The sequence below is a fragment of the Patella vulgata genome, chromosome 7, assembly GCF_932274485.2.
Source record: "Patella vulgata chromosome 7, xgPatVulg1.2, whole genome shotgun sequence".
Classification (NCBI taxonomy): domain Eukaryota; kingdom Metazoa; phylum Mollusca; class Gastropoda; family Patellidae; genus Patella; species Patella vulgata.
Genome location: NC_065885.2, coordinates 31,902,707 through 31,925,870, shown reverse-complemented (window position 1 = coordinate 31,925,870; position 23,164 = coordinate 31,902,707). Strand labels below are relative to the sequence as shown.

The 23,164-nt window shown below is 35.7% G+C and overlaps 1 protein-coding gene and 1 long non-coding RNA gene across 6 annotated transcripts in view; one reads left to right on the top strand and one right to left on the bottom strand.

Annotated features, from left to right (window-relative positions):
• Positions 1-1,266: 1,266 nt before the first annotated feature.
• LOC126827343 (uncharacterized) lies at positions 1,267-2,829 on the top strand. The gene is made up of 2 exons (XR_007682670.2): positions 1,267-1,427; positions 2,603-2,829. It is a non-coding gene; the product is annotated as an uncharacterized LOC126827343 (long non-coding RNA).
• Positions 2,830-15,647: 12,818 nt separating this feature from the next.
• Positions 15,648-23,164, bottom strand: part of LOC126827648 (neuromedin-U receptor 1) — a 70,518-nt gene continuing 63,001 nt past the window's right edge. For all 5 annotated transcript variants that reach the window (XM_050557085.2, XM_050557086.2, XM_050557084.1 and 2 more), the window contains exon 2: positions 15,648-20,821. In XM_050557085.2, the coding sequence (XP_050413042.1) occupies positions 19,559-20,809 (1,251 nt within the window). In that variant the 5' untranslated portion in view covers positions 20,810-20,821 and the 3' untranslated portion in view covers positions 15,648-19,558. The remainder of the gene's footprint in view (positions 20,822-23,164) is intronic.

Below are 23,164 nucleotides of genomic sequence, written 5' to 3'. Positions count from 1 at the left end.
ACACAGAGAGGTTAACGGTTTATCATATTTTTCATATTGTTTGATTGTGCCTAAACATTTGCACTGTATTTGAGCGTATGACATATGTTTGTTTTTTTTTCTTCGCCAAGAATAGCTTTTATTTATAGACATTTAACGTCGTAAATAATGAATTAATATTTCATCTTAATGAAATATGTTGAAGTCTCTCGCACGACTTTCTCTAAAACATCCTGTTAAATGAGGACAAATGCAGTTATCAATAAATATAAAAATCATCACTATAAATAGACAGTGGCGGATCAAGTTGGGAGCCATAGGTGCCTATTCCCCCCATCCGCCTAAATGACAGTATAAAAAATTCAATTATTATTCTGTTTCTATGAAATGTATAAATTTGAGTTATTTGTTGGTTGGAGGGATGTAGCTGATGAAATTGAATGTTATAGTTGGGTCCAGATATGCGACACACATAACCATTGACACCCTGAATTTTCAAAATATTCTCGGAGAACCCCCTCTGACCAAATATCTTGTGTCTGCTACTGTAAGTCGAATATTATATTATGTTTACTGTTATAAATTACAATAACCCAAATATTAGATATTTTTTACCCAAATATCATGTCCATTGTTTTATTTTACGATAAAATGATAAACTAATCTAAACCCCGCATCTAGAATACCTCATAAAATGAAACCATAGCCAGATTGAAACATCTTCCAAAATATCAAGGCTTGGCATATTGTATGTACTTGTGATAAAATGGGGATGAAACAATGGACTGACACGTCTGTTTACATACCTAACACTATAACTGTCATATTAAAAACATTAAAAATAATACTTGACATGACATAAAAAAACACGCCTTGCTTAAATATGATTAAAGTAGCGGTCCCCCTTTTAACTATTACATGAAGGGTTCTAATGCTTTTTTAAGAACAGCATTGAAGTTGTTGGTTCTCTAATAGTAAGTGCACGAGGATCGCAATACATGCAAAACAAATATTTGTTAACGCCATACGTCTGACTGTGCGACGCCGATATTTTGTAGGCTAAGGCGCTGAAACTGCCCTGGTGGGCAGATTCCGTTGGTGTTTTGTAGTTGTTAAAATTGGTCAGAGAACACCGGTGTTGTGTTGAGAATAGAAACTGGTCGTTATCAGTCAAATCTTATAACGACCACCACTTTAAAATGTAAATTTCTGTATATGTGTTAACATACAAAAAAAAACCATATCTCGCCATTACAAATATTCATATTTACCTTAAATACTTAATAACTGACACGATTTACTCACATTCAGTTTTAAGCACGGGAAGGCATAGTTTATAGCTCCATTTTTCACCAGGATACAGGATAAAATGGCCAAAGTGATATTCGCAATAATCTTATTAATATCTGTTGTTTTAATGGCCGACTGTGATGAGAACACCTCTAATGGTAAGTGTATTTCTCAAAGGGTTCGTTTTACGGAGAGCGAGAGAGGGTGGGAGGGGGTAACGTCCATTCGATACTAAGTATGTCATGCCAGGACTAACAATATGGTAGATCATTTATTCATTAATCACCGGAAGGAAAGCGGATGCGACCCTAGTCCTTGCAATGTATAAGTCTGATATCGAAAGCGAAAGCACATGACTCAATGAGAGACCTTATGATTGATTTAAACAGCACGCCTTAGACCCCCCACCCCCCAACAGCCCAATAAATCAGAATATAGCACAGTTGTACTTCATTACTGACATACGTCATATTTCCAGTACCATAAATTACATCGTCAATAATGATATATACCGACAATGAATGAATGAAATCCAGATTAACACATCCTACTTCTCTGCACCAACCGAGTTAATGAAGACGGACATACGCAATGAGAGAAATTCTGCTCGGACACCAATTGAATTCCAACTGTTAAGAGTTCTTTTACGTGCAAGCCAAGGTGTACACGGGACCGAGGCCATACATTCCAACCGAAAGGCTAGGCGGTGTTCCTTGCCGGGGAAACCACATCGGAAATATATATACCGACATACGATAATATAGTCGGTCAGTTATCTTAAACGTAGAAATTTTGGTACAGAATCTTGATGATTCATGTGGCCAAACTCGCTTCAGATTTCTTGTTGCTTTTAAAGTAACATTGCCTGTGTTGTTTCCCTGCATTGTTTATTGACTAGAACGCACCCACACATCTCCAACATGTAACCTTTATCTTCATATTAATTTGACAATAAAGGGCTCACTTGATTAAGTACAAAACTTTCGCTCCCTGTGTTACCCCAGAATGATACCACATCGAATACAGAGTATATAACCAGACAGGAAGTGAAATCTTCAAAATATCTGATATATCATGTGACATATGTTCGTTGGTCCAGGTTTACTGGTTTACGTTTCGTATACACCGATCATTAAACCAAGTCGTCTCAAAGATACAGGTGATCAAGAGTTCCTGTCATTTCGTTCTATCATGAGCTAATCAGAACTTGCGGGTAGCTCAGTATGTTAGTGTTTCTACATGCCAAAAATAATAAGCAATTTCAACACCCGTTCACGTGTAAATACGTGGGTTTTATCAAGTAACCACTATCGCAATAATTTTATCGTTTTAGGTTCCAAGCCTGATTGTACTGGCACATGCCGCGACCTGTCTGTTATACCTGATGTCTTATGTCCAATTAAAAAGGACGGTTTTTGTCCAGAGAAAACACCAACGTGCTGTTATTTTCCTATGGGGAATAATCCGTGATAAAATCTACACTGACTTGGTACCTAACATTATTTATAACAAAATATATACTGTATCTCAAATGAAATAAAACGGAGTTCACATAGTAGACCTATCTGTGTCAATATTTTAATGGGTCATATAAAACACATCAACTTTATAGACGATATTTATCTTGCTTTAAATTCGACTAAACAGAAAAAAAAGCGAAGCTGTGAGCTGGTTATGTATAATAGGCTGGTTGGAGAAGGTGACAAATCCAGCTTTGTGGGAAGAAATTCCTACCCAAATGATTTCTTCACTTTCTGAAACAACTATGTCCCTAGTGTTCCAGAAAAATTTTCCCCGCGGATCGGAGTTGAGCAAAAATTTTTACAGCACTTTGAACTTTTCACCCCCTGGGTCAACATAATGAAAATGAAAACCATTTATAACTTCAAAAATACCAATTTTACAGCCTAGAAATATATTATCAACATATAGGAAAGTGATACCAAGGAATCCAGAAATGACGTCAAAAGTAACGTACGACCAAAGCCGTATATAGATAAAGTTGCGACAACAGTGAAGCCAGAAATTTCATATGACGTCAAGAAAATATGACCTCAAGTGTAGTAAGACGCCATCTTGGGTCCCAAGTATTTGTACCTACTCACTATCTATTTTATGTCCTATCATATTGTTGTGTCGAAGTTGGCTGCCCCCGACAAGGATGTATATATATATGTCATAGAATACATTTTTTAAACGAAAAGTATAGCTGAACAAACTATTATTATTATTATTATTATGCAGAAAGCGCACATTATTGTTATAAGAATAGTCTAATTCGTAAGAAAGTGAAATAAAAGATACACCAAAAAAAAGCGCTATTAAATTGCATACGCTTTTAAAAATCAGATTTTTTGTGCAGACGGGTAAAGTGAAAAATGAAAATGTAAATAGTAATTTGGGAGATACAACCTTTTTGCCTTCTAGCCGGCAAAATAAATGCCTGAAATTCCATGATTTTTGGTCTAGAGTCATTCCGGATTGTGTGTCAGTTTTCTGTCATCGATCATTAATTGTATCATCAATTTTTCGAAAATAGAAATTTCTTTAAATTGACTAATGGATAAATAATTTAAAATCGGTGTAAAATCGGTAAAATTTAAATAAAGCGTGACATGTGTCTCGGGCATATATTTCATCAGTGACATTACTGATATACGAGATATCGCTCTCCGAAACTTTCTGGTTTCTTTTGCAATTTGTTTGGGGTAAGACGTTATCACTCCCCGCCCATGGGTAAATAATAATATTAATCTAATATATAAACCGCACAAATTTAACAGATACAAATAATGTACATGTTATTCCACAGGTAGACAGACATTGAAGGGGCCCAGTGAAGGAGACGCAGTTGGTTTAGAGTTTATCCGACTCTTTTGGCTATTTGCGCCCCATTTCCAATGAAATAATCATGTTGTTCTGATGCTCATCTAGTATCAAATATATATCGTGTCTGAGATTTGTTACAAATCGCCCCGAACATGTTCCACACATCTCAATATTTATCAGCTTTTTGTTCAATCTATAAAAGCCTCTATACATTCCTACAAAAATTTTTGTTTAGTTGTTTAGTCAAGTGAAACAATAAAATGCATAGGGTAAATGGAACAATAGAACAAGTACACCTTTATAATGTCGACAAATACGTAAAACTATGAAATAAGATACTTCTATGATATGATTCAACGGAAAGGTCCTATATATGCAACATAGATATAATATCTACATTCAAGTTAAACGAACTGCATGTAATCATTTTAAATATTGCGTCGAGCTGAATAAAGTATATGATTTATTATCATTAAAGGATCTATGGGCGGTTGGTTAACAATGTGTAACTAAAAACTATGATATTATCTTTACTGCCAACATTTCAATGTACCTAAAATTTTCTACATCAAGTCTATTGCATCTTGATGTTTAAAGCGCGTTAACAATATATTCATTTAAGAGCAACTATGTCATTTCGGGATTAATATACCACATAAAGTCATACCCAGCGGAAAGAAATGACGATTAATTAAAATTCCACCAATTTGGATTTCATTTTGCCAGCCATTGTGAATTTCTACCATCAAGATTTCTCGAAATTAAATTTTTGAGATTATATCTGCCCTTTTATTACCAAATTAATGTTGTTGTTTTTTTTTCATTTTTATTTTTATTTTTTAAAGTGATATTCTTTTACCAAATTTGGCAGTCATATTGAAAGAAATGCCCGCCACCAAATGACAAATACATTTTTTTTATTGATGTTTGTCAAATTCGATTTTTCCACACATTTCGCTTGCATAACCACTCTGTGTTTGAAGAATTTAAAAAGAAATTATTTACACCCCCCCCCCCCCACCACTAAAATACACTGATTACGAGATATCGCTCTCCGAAAATTCCTGAAAACGTTATACCAAGAAAAAAATATTAATAAAACGTTTTGTAAGGTAAAGCTTTATGACGCCATGACGTCATAGTTTTTATGGCGTTATAGTTGGGACACCAAAATGGCGCCTGTAAATGAGTTGTCGTAACTTTCCCTATACACGGCTTTGTGTGCGACGTCACCGTGACGTCAGAACAAAAAATGGCGGAACTATGACGTCACTGTGATGTCAAAATTCAAGATCGTTGACTACCTGATTGATTAGACGGATTTTGTTTTCAATGTTGGCCAGAAACTGGGCTTGACTATAGATAACTGTGGTGTCCAATTTCAGAGAAATGTCACTGCTCCTATATTTAGACGTAGCAGCTCGGCGCTCGTGCTGATGACCCTTAATATTTGGTTCATAGACGTCAATCACGACGATTGGCGAGGTACCAGGTGTTAAAGTTCAAGGCAAGACAGTGCGAGTGCAACCAGAAGTTCTTTTTCAAAGATGTATTACGGTGGCACAGCGCACAGGTACAGATATTCAACAGTTCTTCAAATATGAGTTGAGTGCCTTCCCGTCCTCACTGTTTGCAGGAGCTTTCATGCGACATGTAACCAAGTCCGATCTCGCTGAGCATTTGCTCAAGAACGTTTCACCCGTTTCGAACACTTCCCTCGCCAGTGAAATAACTGTCATTGATGGAGGTCTGCTAATTTTTGTAAGGTGGAATAAGGGTACGAATATCTCCAACATCTTAGAAAACTATCGGTCATTTGTAAAAAAAATTTCCCTCGCCAATCGTCGTGTTCGACGGCTATGAACCAAATACGACAGTTTGGCGAGGGAAATCTGGTTGTTTCGGATTCAGTAAATTGAGACTTCTTAAACATACGAACAGTGACATCTTTCAGGAAACTAGCAAGACAATAGCTTCACCTGGAAGTTCCCAGTCCGAAGTATCTGAAGCTGGGGAAAGGTTATTCTGTGCAATGTCAATGTATGGTCACAAAAATGAGATTTCTCTGACTAAAGTCCGGTACCTAAGGTACAAAGCTATGATTGCTGAAAAAATTTCCATTCAAATCAATAGACTTCCTCCAACAGCTGCCGCGGCCGAGCAGCATGCTCACCACGTTCATGTTCAGGTTAGAATTTGGGATGAACTAGACGATGGCGTCGATCCTGTGAATTGGGGTTGGCAAGTGATAGATAATAGATACGTTCCCATCGCGACTGTTCTTCCATCAGCACCAGACAACGTTCTGAATTTCATCTGGTGTAAATGTAAATCGTTGAAACACCAATGCTCGTCATGTTCTTGTACACAGAATGGTTTGAAATGTGTTGAAGCGTGTGGAGGATGCCACGGGGAGGGTTGTCTCAATAGCGAACAAATCAGCATTGATTTAGAAGATGAATTTGGTACGGGGTAGAACAAATGATCCGAATGAATATTTTATGGTGTCCAGAATATTCCTCTTGTCTATTTGCTTGCTGTTATTGCTTTATTCACAACACGTCTCCGCCATTTTGTATTTTGACATCACAGTGACGTCATAGTTCCGCCATTTTGTATTCTGACGTCACGGTGACATCGTACGTTACTTTTGACGTCATTTCTGGATTCCTTGTTGATAATATATTTCTAGGCTGTAAAATTGATATTTTTGAAGTTATAAATGGTTTTCAGTTTCATTATGTTGACCAAGGGGGTCAAAATTTCAAAATGCTGTACAAAAATTTGCTCAACTCCGATTGGCGGGGAAAATTTTTCTGGAACACTAGGGACATAGTTGTTTCAGAAAATGAAGAAATCATTTGGGTAGGAATTTCTTCCCACAAATTTTCTACCCCGACCAGACTATAAGGGCTGGTTGAAAAACTCTAAGCATATCTGTGAAAGACCTGTACAAAGTCGATGGTTTCCATTTATTTTTCTACATAGTCCCCTTCGATGTGTATACACGTTTGACAACGATGTTTCAAGGCTTGGATGCCGGTCAGGCAGCAATTTTCCTCAGCCACACTAAAAAAAAGTATTTCACGGCTGACATGGCGTCATTAATACTGGGAAAATGACGACCGGATAGTTCCTTTTTCATTTTTGGAAAAAGGCCCCCGAATACACTTAATTTAAGAATTTACTCAAAATTGTTCGCCTTATTTTAGCTAAAATATAGCCATTTATAAAACTTTTGTTGTTTTAATCTATCAAACACATCAATAAGAAACTAACGTGCAAAGTTCGGTGTTTCTGGATCAAGGATATCTGTGAAACTTTGTCACATTCCAATGATTTTAGATTTATCTCCCATGAACAGTTATCAGTAATTACTCGCAAAATACAACTGAACTACTGTAATGTTTATATCGAAATTTGTTTTTGGCAACTAAATCTAACGCTTGGGTTATACATGTGACTAGTTGACTGGAATGCTGACTCTCGCTTAACTTAGGCACAGTTTCTTATTTCTTGTGACTACCTAGGAAGACTTTCTGAGAGCGATTTTGTAAGTAACTAACAATAATTGTACAAGTTTTCACTCTAATACCTATTGATGAGATTTTGTGTAGTAAGTCTTAAATTTGTAGTGCTGTGGTTACTGTCCTTAAGTCCCTTTGGCCAGGATGACACGCGAGGGAAACTTAGCCATAGAAATGTTTCAGTTTTATCCTCAGAGTGATTGCGCGGTTTCTTGAAGCGTAACACGACCAGCCTGTTGCGCTGATGTTAGGAAAATAAACCAAACGAGAGACAAATCTAATTGAACAAGATCGTTACACGCTATAATTAAAATATAAAAAACCATAGCTAATTGAGTCAGTTTATACTTTAATAAACCCTATTCACCCTGACTACATTTTAAATTGATAACAGCTACTGTTTATTTCACAACGCCATGTTTAATTGTCTGTGTTAATAATACTAATAATTGCATTGTATAATTTTTTTTCCTTCGTACCGTCATTTTTACAGACCTGTTTCATTGATTTGCTTAAAAAGGGGTTCTCGGGCTGTAAATGATCCCAAACACAATTTATAAGACACACTAACACTATATTTATGGAATAACAATTACTGGTTTATTAACATGCAAAGTTTCGACGATGATACTCTCGTCTTTATCAAGCAAATAGGGGTGGTGTAAATCTTTTAGGCGTCTCGCCTGCAATTTTTCATGGGATAAAAGCAACTAATCAATATAATTGTAATCTTCGCTGGAAAAGAAACTTTAGGGAAATGTTATCACTGCGCACGCGTTTGGCGTATAGACTGGTTTATCCAGACACAGTAAGAAACCAATGTAATCAGATTTATTTAACGGCTTATACATTGCGTTATAATCCACATAATCACTATACAATAAGATAACATCTCGTGCATTAATTGAACTCGTTGAATGTTAACTAAAAAGACACAATTGCGTGAGGGGTACTAAACACACAGTAGAATTAATCAACTTTAAGTAGCCACATTTTATCCAGAACGTGATTGTTTTATAAATCACGTAAGGTTATTTCCTCTATATGATTATTATCACAATTCAAATTGTTTGAATGACCTCAAGCTTTATCTTTATTTATCTCAGATTAATGTTAATTTCCGTTAAATTCTCAAACGCGCTCTAAAGCCAATAATATTTTCTATAGAAGGGTGAGGACAAGCTGAATTGTCGATCTAACTACTTCTACTTCTGGCTAATTTTCAGGTGATATTTGGAAAGGAAAATAGTTAACACTTTCTTTCCATTAAAGCCAATAGCTAAATTGCTGTTCTATAACTTTGACATTGCGGTTTGTCTAATATTACTGTTTTATCTACAGTGCTATTGAATAAAAAAATATTTTTGTACACCTGTTTCTCTTTCCTAAAACGGCACCATATGTACTAACATTTTCCACATAACAAATTGATAACAAATTAGTGGAAAAGAAGTTAAAATACGTTATAATTTACATTTCAAATAAAAGCAACATATTTAATAAGAAACTTGAAACTTTAATTTGTTCACTAAGAAATGAAATGGAAATGGGGCGTTAACGTACTGTTAAATATGCATTGAAGTTCTAATAGTATACAATATAAGTTATCTAGTTGGCTACAAGCAGGGAGATGATACGTACACTATCTACAGTAGTTTCCTTGACCATTTGCTATAAAACCAAACTGTGTACTATCCATTTCCATTTGCACAAAAATATTAATTTTTGGGGGGATGTTATTAATTATCAGTTTTACCAAGTTCGTGTAATATTGCAGGAAATAGAATAAATGCCTTTCATTTTCACAACAGGTGAATCTTAAAACACTTCAAATTATCTGAAAGATAAAGTGATAATGTTTTATTTTATTAACGGCGTCAGCTGATGCTCCCTACAACATTATGATAATTAAAGAGTGCTTGTTTATGAAATCAGAACAAAAAATGATAATATTTCGTGAGCTTTCTGCACCTGTATATCCTGCCTATTATATAAGACGTAGTTTCAATTTATCTTCAGTTAGAAAATGGAATAACTGATAAGAAATAAACAGAGTTAGAAGTAATTAAAGGAATAGTTAATTATGATGTGTGGTGTCTACAAGATGATTCAGTGCAATCGGGTTAACACCAAGTAGTCCGGGAGCTAGGTGGGTTTTGTTTAACATGGAAGGTGCGGAAGGTTTGGCATGCTAGTGGTGTATAACTGGGTTAGGAGACCCCATAAACCCAATTCTTAAGTTGCGCCAGTGGTGGGTGTGGTAGGAGGAGCCACCCATAGTACCCCCAAAATGGGTTTATTTAACATGGAAGGTGCAAGTTCCATTTCAATGGCATTTGATAGAGGAATGTGCCCTGAATTAGGAAATATAACTTAAGAATGGGATTTTTGGTGGAACGGCCACTTAAGAAGAGGTCAAAGGTCACTAATTAGCTATTTTTCGATTTTACTGAAAACGATTTTTCCATTATCTCGTGATCTACTCCAGGTATATTACACAAAACTACATGGACATTTTTTATACTGCTAGGAGCAAAATATGAGACATAAAATAAATGAAGTAAACTCAAAAATAACGAAAATATCACTCGACCCCCTTCGGTAATTAAAATGTTAATCAACATGAAAGGTGCGAGTAAGAAATCAAGCCTAAATTGTATGGAATATTAGAAATCATTATCATCCACTTAAGAATGAAATTTCTGGTGATCAGTGTACTTAAGAAGAGAATAATGCTGGTTTGCGCCGAATGACACCTAATTAGAAATTTAATTAACATGAAAGGTGCGACATTGGAACAAGGTGTTAAATGTAGGGAATGATCATAGGATTCACAACCACTAACTTCAAAATGAATATTTAGGTGGTAAATGAACTTAAGAACAGGAGATGTGACTAATAACCTTAAAAAATCAGTGACAAGCAGTGCAATATACCCACAATGCTAAGTTTCCTCTTGATCTCTGGTAGTAACAGTGATACATTAATTACCGCCCACTTCCTTCATACTAAGAGTCATTTAAAACATAGATCTATGTTTTACAAGTAAAATGGTAAACAAAGACATAGGAGCCAATAAAGAATTCAACAGACCAAAGTGGAACTAATAATAATAAGTAAAAGGGAATAATATCTAAATAAATAAGAAATACAAAAACACCGATCAAAGATTAATACCTATAAACAGCAGAATTATTGATAATTTCAAATTCAAAAAGACATAGAAAAATGGTTGAGGTAACATGATAAATACATTCTCAGCTGTTATAAATATGGGTTTCATATGCAACATGGAACCTATCACGTACGGTAACTGGTGTAGTTTCACTTTGGTCCATACACACGTAACCGAGTCAAACAATGACACCCAGTATCGAATTTACCCTAGCTTTGGCAGGCAGAAGCTTATATGGCCTTAAGATATACATGTATAGGGGGCCTCCAGCCAAGGTGTTAATAGTTCTGACACTGTCATTAGCCTTTTTTGCACGCACTGTACTGTCTTAAACTTCTGTCGTCATTTTCGGTTTAAAACACACTTTCATATTCCTCTAGTCCTGGGGTGGTATGGGGATGGATAGGAGAGGAATAGCTTTGGGCCTCTCCGCATCTAAATCCAACACAGGGCGATTGACAGGTTGTATACACTTTAGTCCGGGAGCTATGGTATAGTAACTAAAAAAGATGGTGCACCGAGTCAAAACCGGTAACTATAACCGAACCGTGACACTGACGTCAGTTTAAAAAATGTCATCAATAGTTTTGAGGTAGCCTACTTATTCCGGTTTGTTTAAAAATGTTTGCTGGGTTCCAATATGGGGTATTTTTATGGAGCAAAAGTGGTTTTTCGTCAAAATTATTTGAATTTAGTCTATAATCGTTTTATACTTTGAAATTTTGTGCTGAACACTTGAAAAATTTGCAATAAATTGTTAGATTTGTTCAAATAAAGTAGTACCCTCATTGGTACCGAAGTCCCATTTCATTGAAATGAAATTGCGCAATACCATACGGAGACATATTATACATTTTCAAACATCTAATGCTGCTTTCTCTCTGCCGAGCTGTTTTACGAATTTCTACCGAATTTGGCAGATTTATTCACATTCATGTTAGTGGGGCCTATAGTAACGTGTCTAGGGCAAATTTAGATATTTTCTACTTCCTCCTCGAAACTGTACAATATATTCCATCAAAATGTGAAAAGCGTGTTGCATTAATGGTGCTTTGTTTTCAAAATGATTAAAATAAAGTTTATTATATGGTATAGTGCCATGCTAAAGGAGCTAAATCTCTAACTCGATCTTATCCATGCTATTCGAAATTAAAAACACGAATTTGAATTCAATATTGGTCCATTTCAATCAATATTGATGCTGTTATCTTGCCTTTAAAATATGGGATCCTAATATCCAAAATTTAGGATACAATGAACATTATTAAAATCAGTTCACAAGTCGTGTACTCTATGGTTTCGGGTGCCATTTCTAATGAACAAAGACAAACATATCCCACAAAACAATGCAGAAGTTATTTTTAGTGGCTGTTCCACAAACGCCAAAGTAAAAATTAAAAAAACGTGTAGAACGGAATTAGTAGACTAAAAGGGGGCCGTTTATTTTGAACTGTTAGCGTAATTCACCGAACATAATTGATCAGAAATTACATTTTTTTTAAATGAATATAAATCACTTTATATACTTTCATATTATATTAATATACTCTTCAACAAAAGTAGGGGATATTCAGAAACAATACAAAACTGCGGAAATGCACTGCTGTTTTTATTAGAGGTAACCAGTGTATGTTACTAACAGGCCAATTGCCTACACATGAACATAAACAGTTCATATGGGCGGCTTATCTGACGGTCCCATTTTCCTCGCAAAGGGATACACTGTCAAAAGTGAAAATGGAGTTTTTGATTTTTGTCTTAATAATGAGTAATTGCTCCACCAATCCTCAGACATTCAGCAATTCGTCATGGCATGCTCCTAATCTACTGTCCAATCGCGATTTGGGGCAATCTGACCCACTCCTCTTGCAGTGCCACGGCCAATTCTTGCAGTGTTGTCGGATGACGTTGACGTCGACGAACACGTCTCCCGATCATGTCCCAGACATGCTGTATAGGGGAAAGGTCAGGACTCATGGCTGGCCAAGGCATATGGACAATATGGTGACGCACGAGGTAGTCATTCACGACACGAGCGCGGTGGGCACGGACATTATCATCTTGAAAGATGAAGCGTCGACCTGCACGTTGAGCAAAGGGCAGAACTATCGGTGCCAGGATGGGGTCACGGTAGTACACACCAGTGACCCTTCCTTGAACAATATGCAAGTCCGTTCTGCCAGTCATGGTGATTCCTCCCCACACCATAACAGACCCACGCCCGAGTCTGTCATGCTGTCTGACGTTAACGCTTGCATGACGCTCATTTACACGCCTCCAAACGCGAGCACGCCTATTAGTGAAATGCAGAGTAAATCTGAACTCATCTGAGAACATTACAAGCACCCATCGCCGATAACCCCAATTTCTACGCTGCCTACACCATTGACGCCTGTTTGCCATGTGCTGGCGAGTTAACGAAGGCACAACACGCGGTCGTTGCGCATGCAAATGGGCTGCGTTTAGACGACCTGAACGAGGTCGATCATCAACATTGTGTGTTTCTTGGTACCGGTTCTACAGTCTGTTGATCACAGGCTGTGACACATTAAGCTCGCTATGTAGAACCCATTTGAAGCATGCCAATAACACGTAGACGTTCTTCATGTTGAAGATGTCTCATTGCAAATGAAACGTAACACACTAAAGCACAGATACGCTAAACAATAAATCTTATGCAAGAACCGTTAGGAAAGCAAACATGGATAGGATAATCCAGCACGAGGCAGTTTTCATCAACCCTTCCCTGAAGTGTCAAATTTGACAATGAACCCCTCCCACGTGTAAGGCGCTATTGCATGTTGCAAGTGCGGCTCAGTGGTTCTGTTGGGGCGACAAGTTCTTCATCTGTGAACATACCCTGAAAGCATGTCAAGTGTCCATGACTATTTATCATATCACAACCTGCATAGATATTTGCATTTCAATATCCCCTACTTTTTTTATTAAGAGTATTTGCTTTAAGACCCACTTTCGTCTATTTTAAGGTTCTAAAGATTAGAGCCAAAAGTAGTAAAAAGGCGAACCTTGAACAGTCTTTTTCATCAGAATACATGAATTTATTTATTTGAAAATTGTAATCTTCAATAGACCAGAATCATCTCATATTCAAAAATTTTCTACTTTTCTACCCATTGAACTTCGACCAAATTTAGTAGGTTTTCTCTTGGGATAGTGTTTATTCCCATTTAATCAAATCAAAATAGTCTGTCCATTTTCGCTTTCCACCACGTAATTCAGGTATGTCACCTGAATGACACTTAATTACACTTTTTTTCAGATTCTTTGCAATCAAACATAGCGTTATATCCTCTAGAGTATAGAGATATGCTTTAAATTGATTATTACACACAGTTATTTAATTTCATATGCTTTTAACCACTGATTAGTGACGGGGAATTTAGTATTGTATCAAAGTTCACAAATAAAATTTGGTATTGATTTTGCAATATTATCTAAAGTCATTAAAAATAAGGCACGTACATAGTAAAGGCGATTAACCATTTTAGACCAAATATAGAACACTAATGGCGTCGCATTAATTAAACCATTCTAATGATGGTATGTTGTATTGATTATATCTTTAATTCAAGCGTTATGTCATGTTAGATGTATTAATATTATTAGACTGTGTTCCAAAAATTCCACAATACAGAGTCTGTACAGTGCCTTACGTACTATTCTTAATCACTCGTCTGCATCTTCCCGAAGTCAAACTAACACAGCTTGTGTATTGCTTTGCCCAAAAATCTGTGTCTTTCGATAATAACAGTCATTCAGAAACGCTCATATGATGACACCCTTGCTGTTGTCTATTTATATTATTCAATGAAATTGTAAGTTCCCTCTCGCACTGTCTGGTTTTGAGCATTTTAAATAGAACTACCACGATTCGGAAACTTCTAAATTTAAATAAAACAACCAATAAGACCTGGACTATGATTGGTCAAATCAGACAGATTATGGTAATTTCACATATCGTATCGTATCGAAATATTAAGAATACCCTGTCCCGGGGGTGCAGATAGGGTTGTTACTGTTCTAAAACATAACGTGATGATGCTGATCAGCTTGTCACTTGACAATCAGCTGATTTGCTATGGGATGTTATGTTATGGTTGTTAACTCTTACTCTTGCTTCCACCCTGCAAGACTTCAAATAGGTTATAAACTTTGCATTGATGTTGTACTGGGAATTTTGACTGATTCAATTTCGTATTCGATATGGGGATCGTTAAAGTGGGTATTGTATATATTATAAACTTTTGTATATTGATGTAGGCCTACTGGTTATTTGAACAGGATGGAGTTCGTATTGGATATTGAGGTAGTTAAAGACTGGGGGTCAGGTCTGGATATTGGTGAGGACTAAGGTAATGTTTGGTTAAAGGTCCCAATAGTACATGTGGGTAGTTTAGAGATTCTTAAAAATTGTAAATAAACACGGTATTTATGCAAATGATACCCAATTATATATCTCTTTTAGGCAAGAATCATCGAGATTCTTTTTGATGGAGTATGGATTAAGCGGCTGACACCAACTCTTTATGCAAATCATTCAATTTCATCTCCGCAGCATTAACAAAGCTGTATGTCGCCACTGGCAGAGTCTGTATTAAATGGCGCTTAGGTGATTGAACCATATGTTGATGGAATTGTAAATCTCAACTAAAAATGCGCACACTTTTATAAGCCGTTAATGTCTAGATATATGTTTTAATGTCGCTTATGTTTTGAAATTGGACATACTTTTATTATGGATTACTTGAATTTTCTTTTATTGTTGTTTCAAGTGCATTTATTCAGGGCCTTGCATCTCTAGTAGAAATTATTTTAAACACCAGATGAAGAGTTCTAAATACTTTATTATACACAATAATTATAACAAAACCAGAGGAGAATAATATGGGACCTTTACAATACATAGTTATTGCACTGATAATTTACCGGTATTTCACTGAAATGAACAACATAAACGGAATGTAAAACTTAAATAAGAAGCAATACATATAAGGATATTATCAACAACATTTTATGTACATTTCATACAAAATACAACATGGATTTAAAGGCATGTACAATATATTAGTTTCGAGAGACATTTCAATGACATCGAAATTACATTTAGAATTATAAGCACAAATCACTAAAAATTGCTTATCACTTTAAATCTGACAATGATTAATTATTAAGTTATCATATTGATAATCGATTATTAAATTAATATATTGATCACCGATTGATAATTTTAAAAATTAAGCGCAAATTTTACTTATTGTTAAGACGCATACGTGTGGGTGTGGTATCCCAACAACAATTTTCTTAATAACAATAAAAATATTTTGTTTTCGTGTTAAAACGAGCTTTTTATTAACTGCAATTGACCTAAAGTACCATAAAATTAAGAACACCTAGAGCTTACATTCAGTTTTATGCTAGACCATTAAGTAAATATTCCTGAACTTTTGCTGTCGAGGAAAATTCTATAAAATTACAATCTGGGGAACAGTTTTAAGTTGGATATATTTACAGATTTCGGCGACAAAGGGTCTCTATAAATTATACCAGAAAACGATCACAAGTAACGGACATTGTTTGGATACATATTTCATTCTAAACTATGAAAATCTATATTTACAATGTTTACATGAATTCAGCTACCATAATGGTGGACAATATTCAATATACTAGTCCGTTTTTCTTTTAGTTTACACATACTATGACAAAATGCGAAAGTATGGGCGTAATATGGACCAGGTACTTAACATGGCTCATCGGTGCCATATTGGAATTTCTCCGTCCTATTAAAAGTCGTTGCAATTATCCAAGGAAAAATCATGCCAAGTTCCATGTCGACCGTACTTGAATTAACGTAGCCTTAGTCTTTTTTAAGCGCTTTGCCCCAAAGAAAAAGAACAATACGATGAGTAGTGGAGCTTGGTGCCTTGTTCCTGTTCTAGAAAGTAGAAAGCTAGGAATGAAGTATCTAAATCCATCGTAGCAGACTGTAGACGCCTTCCTAGTTAAATTCACTTTAATGAAGTACATTTATGTCTACATTAAACGGTGATTTACGTAAATGGTATCAAGTACCGTTGGCATACACCCTTGACACATAAAACAGAAGTAGCAGCCTTTTAAACAGGAAGCAACCCGAGCGATTTATTAATTGTTGTAAAATACTTCTATTCAAGATACATTATGTAAGATTTAGATAAAGTGTTGAAAATTTCAAGCTAATGTTATGAATGTTTAAAATTTTTACAAGAAATATGTGACGAAGATGTGACGACAGACTTTGTTGTATAGACTCAATATCTCAGCTACCAAATGGTAGAGTTATATGGGCTTGTGTGAATAACTGTCTAAATAACAATTTATAATATAGCATTTGAAGCCAGAATAAAGAACTGCAATGAACAGATTTAGCGCTTACATAATGCATCTTCAAGATGTATGGGAATACGGTATTAACATAATTACCAACCATAACAGGTTCTATAAGTTGGCTTTCACATACATCAGAGGTACATAATCACATTTGACATGCCCATGTTATTTCACGTACAATAATTAGGTTATACAATATATTTGTAATGTATTTACGATAATAAAAGTCTCCGACTGGAATACAATAGAATATGCAAATAGAAAATATGACTAACGCTGCGAGTTGTGCTCATTTTTCAAGTCAGAAACTCGTAAATACCGTATATGCTACGGAAATCAAGTATAGCGTTCACATACAAAGCGTAGATTTGTAACCAATTATTTAATTATCATCTTCTGATGAGGAAACAAAAGGAATGGGGTTTCACGTCTAGTCAACACAATACTTCTGTCACTTTCAGACTATTATGTGGTTATTTTTGCCACATACTCTTCATCGAATTCCAGCTGTTAAGTGTGTTTTACATGCACGCTAATGTCTACAAAGATGGGCCTCGTTGTTTCATCCCACACGAACGACTAGGAAACACTTCACTTATATGTCCCACGGGCGCTATCCATGACAAGTGGGTAGTCGGCTTGAAAATTATACTCGGCCCTGGCCTGGAACCGAACTCGGGATATTCAGTGTCCTCACCGCCCGGCCGCTGATAAAGTATGCATTGAAATATATTGGTAACATTATGTACATATGCACATATCCAACTGTATTTACTTTTACATAATATTCTTCACCATTATAAATAAAACAGACCTTGGATCTCTAATCGTAATTCTCATAATCATTATACAGTAATAGATAAATATTTAGGAAATCCAAAACTGTAGAAAACTGTACATTATTGTGATTATGGAAATAAAATGTGACCTTGAACTCGTGTGTCAATTGCATTTAATCTATATTTTACATGGTGAAAAAAAACCAAGCGGTTGCCACGCAAGATACGCCCACATCGAGAGCAGAGAAAATCAATAGGACTCATCCTCTCACGCTGAATACTCTTATGATTTACTCTGTCATACATATGCTGATAAAAATAGCGTCCTTATTGAATGGTTTCAGGGAACTAGCTCAAATCGGGGACACTGAACAATGACCAAATTATTCATTGTTTAATATGTTGATTATAATGTCCACAATCTAACAATATGATTTTTCTTACAGTCAGGCTCCATAATCCATCAAGTTTTACAATCTGATATATGCTAAAATCGAAAGGAACCACGGTCTTTGTGATATAAACATATATTTTATGTTCCATCAAAATCGATTAAATATTGTGACAATCAGGGTCCATAATCCATGAAGCTACGTTCCTATGCATGTCAATGCTGAAAGGGACCAAGATATAAACCTATATTTCAAGTTTCATTAAAACTGGATAAAAATTCTGGCCTAGAGGGCCCACAGCCTTGGGTATTACATACTTTTACACTTTATGGTACGAAGCCGCCATTTTATCGGGCAGTTTCGGTCTAATTTTGACGAAAATCGAACTCAACCTTCATTAGGATGAAACGGTGATATTTTTGAACGGTTTTTAAAATCGGATAAAAATTCTGAGCTCTAGAGGGACCACAAGCTAAAGCTTACGTTCCAATATGGACGAATATTCAAAGGAACCGTGAATTTTGTGTTATAAACATACATGATAAGTGTTATCACAATTGGATAAAAATTGCTACCTCTAGAGTGTCCGCAAGCTAAAACGTTGGGGGGGGGGCGTACAATCAGGGGCTATAATTTATGAAGTTATGGTCCGATACTTGCCAATATCGGAAGCAACCGAGATCGCTGGGAGATAAACCTGTATTCCAAGGTTCGTCAAAATCGGATAAAAGAGTGTCCATAAACTAACGGTCGTCGAATGGACAGAAGCGACGAAAATATGCGTCGACATGAAAATAAAAATAAATAAACCAATAATTTCCTTTTTGGTATTCCAAAACTTCAAGCACTCTTGTGATCAACCATGATGGACATACTTCATAGTTGTTTATTTTACTTTGTGAAAGATCCTCTTTGGTATTGCAAAATGTCAAGTGATCAACCATGTAAATATTTCACAGATGTAATTTGACCTATACTTTACATTGTGAAAGAGTAAAAAACAAACAAATATCCTCTTTGGTATTTCAAAATGTCAAGCACTCTTGTGATCAACCATTGAAATATTTCACCGATGATACAATTTTATATGAAACAGGGATTGTTCACCAATAATTGTCTTAGGCGAGGGGATAAGTGTCCGTGTCTTATATACTTTAATATGAATAATTATATAGCCGAGAATATGCACCCCAGAAATCATACATCGCGACCAGCCATGGCTATCATCAATATCTCACGTTTTGTACTTCTGTCCGAATCACCCTTTTTAGGCGACTGTCGTTTTTCACAACAGAAAACTGTTTTGACTGTCTTTTGTGCCTGACGTCTAAAATTCAAGTTTAAGAAACTGTATATAATAGGATTTATTGCGTTATTGATGAAGAAAAAATTGGAGAAAAATTTACTAGTGACTTCAACCCCAATGCTCCTGTTGTCCTCTAGATTTTTAATTAATGACCTGGTCAGCATGATGGTTATAGATGGAAGGTAGCTAATAACAAAGGCGACGGTTACCGCAAATAACACGACGGTTGTTCGCGTGATGCGGATCCTAGAAGCGTAGTTAGCCAAACTTCCAAACCGTGTTCTCTTTTGTTCTTCGCACATCACTTGTCCGTTCCCGTTTTCTGATGAATCGTCATCAACTTCATCATTGCTGCCACTGGTCACGTACTTGACGCGAATCTTCTTCTTTTCCTGGGGTGTCCCAGGAGGTTTAGATGATATCTGATCACCAATCACCATGCTGCGACGCTGTTTTATCTCCACCCAAATCCTTACATACAGAACCGTTAGAACAAGGAGTGTGGTGACGAACACTACAGATAAAGCTCCATAATACACTCTCTGAAACGTCGACTTCAGGTATTTCTCTTCAATAGAACAATCGTAGCCCCTCACTCCGGGAATGGGAGTTTGTGGGTGTGTGATGCCGAACAAAAGAGCGGTTGGGGTGGAAAATATAAGAGCGAGAACTGCTGCCATGAAGCACAACATCTTGATCTTAAACAAACTGATCACCATTAGTGGTTTACAAATTTTAAAATAACGATCGAATGCTATCTCTACGAGCACAATGGCGGAGCCATATATTGTAAATGTCTCCGTAAACCGAAAGATCTTACAACCAATGGAACTGTAGAACGTGTATGGATATCGTAAATCATAAATTTCTGTGGGCATTCCTACAACACATGCCACAAGGTCAAATATAGCCATGGTCAATATAAAATAGTTTGACGAAGTTTTCTTAAAGCGGCGTCTGTAGACATACACTACCAGAGAGTTGCCCAGTACGCCTATCACCATCAAGAAGGCCACCCATATCATTACCGGTATAAAATGCAGAGCTTTCTCATCATTTAGGCTTTGTAATAATCCGTCTTCTATTGTCGAATTTTCACAGTTAGGAGTGCAGTTATGGGGATTCAAAGTGGTATTCTCCATATTTAATGAAATCTGAAAATAGAAAATAAATTGATATGTTTTTATACGGTTGATGAAAACGCAAGAGTATCATTTCATTTACACTACCTGTATATTGCGGGTCTTTCTTTTGGCCACAAATGTTATATAAATTATTAATTAGACATGTATTAACATAAAAAGATCATAATCAACTCGCTAGATTCTCGCGAATCGAGACTCCGCTATTCTTCCACCTACGGTTCCTCGTTTTTTCGTACAATCTGAACGACTAGACGCTGTTCTTTTTCAGATCCCCCGTTGCACACCATTAACAAGGGGAAACCACTCCGGAAAATTCCAAAGGAACTTTCTCGGCCAACACCAGTGTTTTACGCACTGAACCACGAAAACAGGCTGAAAACATGTACGTAATGTAAACCTTTAAATCACGCATCTGTTTTTTTGTTTGGTTTTTTTTTTGTTTGGTTTTCGTTTTTTTGCTCTTCTGCTTGTCAAGAACTTAAACCCAAGCATAATTACACATACGTAAACCAAATATTGTTATAAAATCCATTGCCAAGCACGTTTAATTAAATGTGCACCCGTAACCTCTATAATTAATGATCGATGGACGACCGTGGCATAGGTAGTTCGTGGTGTCATGACGTCGACTTTTACCATGGCGTGCTTTCTCTAGGTTCATTGAAACGAATTTAATTATCTGACTTGAACTCAAAAGTCGGCGAATTACTTCAGGTATTTTAGAAATAATAGGTTAATATGACGAGAAAGTAGGATTGGTTACAGGGTCGTCATTTTTAATTACCTTATACATTATAAATCATATTATATTTGGAAACCAGAGTTGATATTTTTATTAGGACGCCCTTTAGGTGCCCACATCAGAACGAATAGGAGGTTGTTTATTATAATTATCACAGCTTGGGTACATGTTATGAAGTTCTAAAGTATAAACGTATTGTAAAACCATATGGGGTGAGTGATTAAATAAGATACCCGATCATTATAGGGTTAATGAATGTACACCATGATGACGTAGAGCCTTTTTCAAAGGCTTACAATAAATTAAATTAGATTCCATTACATACATGTATTTAACTTCTATTAATGAAACTAACGATCAAAACCATGCACGACAATGACATCTATATACAGCGTGCGCTATAGCCTATAGATCACAAGACCCGTTATCTATGGACGTTATGGATTTGATCTTGCGTTTCTGCGTGACGGGGGGGGGGGGGGGGCGTTGGTATTGTCGTTTGCCCAACTGCTACCCAACGGCTACAGATATAATACGTGTTAGTCCCGACTGACTTTGTTAGTTTTATGTGAGTTTTTGTAGTCCTCGCACCTTGCCAAAGTGCTGAAAATACGCCAATATAAATATTAATACACGGAATGAAATATTGTTTAAACCAAACATTACTAAGAGTAAGAGATCAATATCACACAAAAATAATATATATTCAACATTTTCTTGAAACAAAGTTATAATGATAAGTGATATAATATATTGTTTATCTTTTGGTGCAAGAACTGCACCTTTGAAGCAATTAAATTTAATAATATTTGGGTTAGAAATTTCGTTTATTTTAAATCATATTAGAACGAATATTTCCCATTTCGACATAAAATAATGTTTTGGCTGAATTATAAAAGCTTTTGTTAATAAAGATCTACCTAGATTATATAATTATTGTTGATAAGTTGTTATGTTTTGGCGTTAACGAAGCTTATTTCCTGACTAAACCCGCAAGCATTTTTATTTTCATTACTTTGTAGGAACATTTACATGCAAATAGATAGTGTAATTACTTAATTTTGACACATACGTTTTACATCCCGTGCTCAAGTTAGTCTAAAATTTGTTACAGTGCCAAGACCATTTCCGTGCACACGTATAAAGTCATCAGCTATGAAACATATCAATTATATATGTGATATCTGGAGATTTCTCAAATATTTGAATGTCGTTAATTGATTCTGAACAGTATCGTACTGCAGATACATTGTAACACAATAATTGAATAATATAATCAGTTTATATATATCTATTAACGCTTGCCATTATACCGCTTTAGATTCAAAATGACTTAATTCCATCTCGTATTTTGTTTAGTTCTTAAATTAATTATAAATATGTTTGCAAACTTATAAATATGTTTACTATGTTTCATTGTAAAACCTATTCTTGTAAACTTACTCATAAATATGTTTTATTATTAAACCTATCCTTGTTAACTTATAAATTATGGTTACTATGTTTCATAGTTAACCTTATTCTTGTAACTTATAAATAACATGTTTACTATATTTCATTGTCAACCTTTTTTTACTACTACACTTTATTTACGTCAGATTTCTACAAGC